The sequence below is a fragment of the Bison bison genome, unplaced genomic scaffold (assembly GCF_000754665.1).
Source record: "Bison bison bison isolate TAMUID 2011002044 unplaced genomic scaffold, Bison_UMD1.0 scf7180017864324, whole genome shotgun sequence".
Classification (NCBI taxonomy): domain Eukaryota; kingdom Metazoa; phylum Chordata; class Mammalia; order Artiodactyla; family Bovidae; genus Bison; species Bison bison.
This window is the reverse complement of record NW_011494896.1, coordinates 10,707,341-10,712,542: the sequence shown is the minus strand read 5'-3', so window position 1 is coordinate 10,712,542 and position 5,202 is coordinate 10,707,341. Positions and strand designations below refer to the sequence as shown.

Here is a 5,202-nt window from a genome sequence, read left to right as displayed (position 1 = left end):
GGGGAGCTCTGGCCCAAGGGTGGCATCATGAGCTTGTCCTTCAATAAAGGCAAAGGACTTCAGGTGGTCCTGAGGGTGAGGTCTCAGGGAGTGGTGCCTGAGGTGACAGCTCTGCTGGTCTTCCCACAGGTAGGGGCCCTGTTTTGTGGCCTCACCAAATGACACACCAAAATGCCCTAGGGTTCCCTTGAGCACCCTTCCTGACCATCCCTCTGCATGCCCAGGGAATGAACAGAGAGCTGACAACGTCGTGCGTCCAGAAGTGCTCTTTAGTTGGGACAAAGCTCTCACCTGTGCAAAAGGCTAAATGAACTGAGTCCAGTTGAGATCACTGATCACTATCGGGTCTTGCTCAGGGCAGTAAGGGGCTCAGACAAGCACATACCTGCCTCCCAGTCCACCCTGACTGGTCCTCTGGGATGGGGCCGCCTGCAGGCTTATTATCTGTTGCACAAGCAGGTGGCTGCACACACCAGAGTGAGATGTGTGCTCAGTGAGGGCCTTGCATGCGCTGCCCGTGGCTCCCCTTCTGCTACGGCCCCGAGTGGACACTCCCCCACCCTGCTTGGCTCCTTGGCCTTGGCTCATGGTGTTTCCTGGTACAGTGCAGCCTACCCTGAGAGGCCCAGCTCGACCACCCATTAAGCCCTTTCTGAGAGCTAAGTTTACTTTCCCCAAGTTCCCAAGCCCAGGGTGTGGACCTCTAATCTTTTCTACGCTGAACATATCTGTGACTGTTCCCATCCTCAGGGCCCATATACCAGGTACCCCAGAAGGCTTGTTAAATTGTTATATGTTTGTGGTGTCTCCAGCTTAACAATCCATCATTACTTCTAAGAGAGCAAACATTTATTGAGCTATGTGCCAGGCCTAGCTAGGAATTTTCACATACACAACCAGGTCACATAACACTGGGAGGTGGGGTTGTCATCAGATGAGGAAACAAATCAGGGAGGCCCCGGGACTTGTCCAAGTTTACACAGCACGTGCTGGAGCCAGAATTGAGACTCAGGTCAGCCTGATTCCAAAGCCAAGGTTTTTCCCCTTATATGTAGACACAAAATAATAACAACCATTTATCATTTATACTGTATTCTCATATACATTATTTCATTTGATCCTCACAACAGCCCTGTGAGGTAGATAGGGTTATGGGTTACTGTTATGCCCATTTCACAGATGAAGAAACAAAGGTGGCTCAGTGAGGTGAGTGACTTGCATAAAGTCACACAGCAAATTAGTGGCTTCACAGGTCCTGTGCTTTCTCTAAAGTCAAGCTGCTTGAATTAAGAAGCACCAAAAAGACGGAGAAATACTTTTTATGAAAAGGAACATGGGACAGTAGTGATTTATGAGATTTCTTCCTTAAATTGTTCTGCTGTGGTCACACCTTCTGCTGGCTGGTCTGAACTGTGTTCTCCTGAGTGGCTTTCCCAAATACCAATAGTCTGGTGGCCTGGGACAGTTGTGAGACTCAGGGGTCCCACTGTACGGGGCGGGGGGAGGGGAAGACCTTTATTACTTAAGGAATGTGGCCTTTCCCACAGCTGAGCACACAAGCTCCTTCCTCAGCCCATCCCCTGGGGTACCTGTGGCACCAGGCGTCTCTGGCTTTGTCTGAGGGCCCCTGCCTAGTGGGGAAGACTGTGGGACTTCCACAGTCACCCTCATTCCAGGGATGAATCATAACGTGCAGTTTTGAGACTTGCACTGCTTATCACCCCTGGAAAGTGGTGGCTCAGGGTGTCTTGCCCTGGGTCTCACCCCAAGGAAGTCAACAGACTGGTTATGCACAGAAACAGTACCACATTCCTCAGAGCAGTGTTATAGGTGCTGGACACTTCCTCCAAGGGCAGTGTTATGGTTCAGACCACTCCTGGGCTCCTTGCTACACACTGCCAAGACCCTGGTCTCCTTCCTCTGGGGAAGCAATCTTCAAACTTACCAGAAGATGGTCAAAAGCTATGCAGGGTCATGTCTGGTGAGGAGGGAGGGTCATAAACAAAGTGAAGCTGTAAAAAACAGGGATGACCTACAGGGACAGGGATGACTTACAGGGAATGTCAGGGGGCTAACCTTGGTTTTGAAGACAAATCCCAAGGGGAATCCTAATTCCAAGTAGTAATATTTTCAGAATAGGTTATGTGGCCTCTCTCAAAGTGCCTATTCTGAAAAACAAAATACACATTTGGGTGAGAAGAAAGGTCTACCAGGAACAGAAAATGCTTGTGGGAAGACAGATTTCAGCTCAAGATAAGGAAGGACTTTCTAACAGCCAGCCATGACAGGGGCTGGTTGTGGGGATGACGGATGTTCTGTTGCTGAGAGTATGTAAGCAGAGATAGTTATCTCCTGAAGGTAGTGGGGGGAAGCCCTCAGCCTCAAATGTGCTGGGGTGTGCTTGGGGTGGGAGAGCACTAAATGACTGTTGAATTATTTTCCAACCCTGAGAGTGCATAATATATTTGTTTAAAAGAATCTGTTTCAATGACACTTCAAATTCTTGGAGAAAGAAGTCAGGGATCAGGCCACATGATGAAGTGCCTTTCATTGTAGTGGCTCCAGATACTTTCAAATCTTCACAGGGATTAGCAGCTCATTCCTGAAGCCAGGAATCCCAAGATGCCTAGATGTGGCCCTGTCAAGAGGGACACCCCATCTTCTGAACATGCCTGGAGACTCACTCCTCTATGCCGGGCCAGCTCAAATCCCACCCCCACTACCTACTTCATTTCCAAGCCAGCCAAGCAAGCCCCAGGTCCTGGCCACATCCCGGGGATGGAGGGGCAGGCAGGATGGGAATCTCTGGGGAATTCCTGTTCTGAGAAACCAGAAGGAGCCTCTTATTCTCACTTCACCCCCCTCTACCAAAGGAAGGGCTGCAGGCAGTGCCTCATGGTACAGAGAGAGCTGGAGTCCAAGGGAAAAGTGCTGTTTTCTATCTAGCCAGGAAGTCCTCCTGTAGGACATGATGGCAGACTTCACTTACAGCAAACTGCCCATCTCCAGCTCAAAGCAGCAAGGAAAAAGGTGGCTGTGTCAAGAGGACACACAGATTCCTATGGGTGGACTACATTGTTGGGGGGAATCAAGTCCTGCTATGCGATTAATGCAGATTAGTATGGTACCCTGCCTCACACCACCGGTGAGACATTCTCCAACATCCTGGCTTTGGGAAGACCCCCTCCAGTGTTGCTGGGGTCCTTTTACCTATACCGTATTAATCGAATAATCTTATTGTTCATAAAATCCACAGCGTGTGGGTGAGAAGAGTCGATGCAGAAGCCATCACTCAGCGCAATCTTGAGCACCTCCTCCACAAAGACCTGGAAGCTGTTGATCTGCTTGTTGGCTGGCACCACCCAGAGCCTCTTGAGGTTCTGCTTGGTGTACTCCTCCTCTGGCAGGCCCTCCACATTGGCCACCCAGTCCAGAGTCAGGTGGTTGGGGTCTTGCAGGTGGCTGGTGATGGAGGAGAGGTTGCCATTGGAGCAGTAGAAGAGCTTGGAGCCGAGGAGCTTGAGGAAGAGGCAAGAGGTGCTGAAGATGTTGGCATTGAAGACCTCCATGCTGGAAGAGGAGAGGCTGTAGATCTGGGGTGCCTCACGCACGGTGAAATGGACCGTCTGCACACGCTGGTTCAGCGTGATGTTGAGCATGGCGTTCTTCTCGGCCTTGGACAGCTCCACCTCCTTCTCCTGCAGGGCCTCAATCAGGGGCTGCACCTGGTAGAAGTCGGCCTCCCTGCGCAGCAGGCCCATCTCCTGGAAGTCCTCGGGCAAGTCCAGGTGGGAGGTTCGGAGGAAGTTGAGGATGTAGCGGAACACTTTGCCGTCACGGTCAATGAAGCAATTGCCCTGGCTGTCCCTCTTGGTGGGCATCTTCCCGCTGAACATAGCACCCAGCATGGAGTCAGGGAAGCTGGTCAGGGTTGCCAGTGAGGTTGTATAGAGCTTCCCCCCGACATTGAGCGTGATGGGGTCAGACATGGCAGGAAGGCTGGGGTGCAGGAAAATAGTCCTACAGAGAGAAAAGAAAGAAATGACCATTACCCAACCATATCTGATGTCTTAGTCTTTTGGGGCTGGTATAACAAAATACTGTAGACTGGGTGGCTTAAGTAACAAATGTTTATTTCTCATAGTTCTGGAGGCTGGGAAGTTGAAGGTCAAGGTAGGGGCAGATTTGGTGTCTGATGTGTTCTAATATGGAGAAGGGGCAAGAGAGATCTCTGGAGTCTCTTTTATAAAGACAGTAATCTCTTTCATGAGGGTGGAGCCCTCATGACCTAATCTCCCAAAGGCTCTACCACCTTATACCAGCCCATTGGAAGTTGGGATTTCAGTGTATGAATTCTGGGGGACACAAACACCCAATCCATAACATCTGGGTAGTCACGGTTCTCAATTTCTTATTGTATGTCCTTGGAGTTGAAATGAATGAATAACTCGATAAACAATTGGATGGGTAATAATTGTCACTCAGACAGTAAAGCGTCTGTCTACAATGCAGGAGACCCGGGTTCGATCCCTGGCTTGGGAAGATCCCCTGGAGAAGGAAATGGCAATCCACTCCAGGACTATTGCCTGGAAAATCCCATGGACAGAAGAGCCTGGTAGGCTACAGCCCATGGGGTCACAAAGAGTCGAACACAACTGAGCAACTTCACTTTCTTTCTTTCTAAAGCATGTTAGGTTCACTAAGGGAGTTAAAAAAGAAAGAAAGAAATGAAAAGAAAAAGCAGAGAGGGATGCCTTCTGGCGAGGGTTACCCCTGCAATGTCAAGAGTCACAGTGACAGCTTGGATGTGCCAGCGGAGGGGAGCTTTGTAAGCCTTCAGGCATCTGTTTTGCTGTGAGACTGAAATACAACCCAAAGAACTGCTAAGAAAGAGAAATATCAAGACTCTACTTTCTCCAAAGAAATCTCGATTAAAACTTAGAGAGAAGAAATACAGCTCCACTCACCAGAACACCGACACAAGCTTCCCTAACCAAGAAACCTTGACAAGCCACCTGCACAAACCCACACAGAGCGAGGAAACGCCACAATAAAGAGAACTCCACAAACTGCCAGAATACAGAAAGGATACCCCAAACTCAGCAATTTAAACAAGATGAAGAGACAGAGGAATACCCAGCAGATAAAGGAACAGGATAAAAGCCCACCAAACCAAACTAAAGAGGAAGAGATAGGGAATCT

General features: G+C 49.5%; 1 protein-coding gene across 2 annotated transcripts in view; it reads right to left on the bottom strand.

Moving 5' to 3' along the window:
* Positions 1–834: 834 nt before the first annotated feature.
* KCTD21 (potassium channel tetramerization domain containing 21) overlaps positions 835–5,202 on the bottom strand; it is a 20,313-nt gene continuing 15,945 nt past the window's right edge. For both annotated transcript variants that reach the window (XM_010853228.1, XM_010853229.1), the window contains one exon: positions 835–4,020. In XM_010853228.1, the coding sequence (XP_010851530.1) occupies positions 3,207–3,989 (783 nt within the window). In that variant the 5' untranslated portion in view covers positions 3,990–4,020 and the 3' untranslated portion in view covers positions 835–3,206. The remainder of the gene's footprint in view (positions 4,021–5,202) is intronic.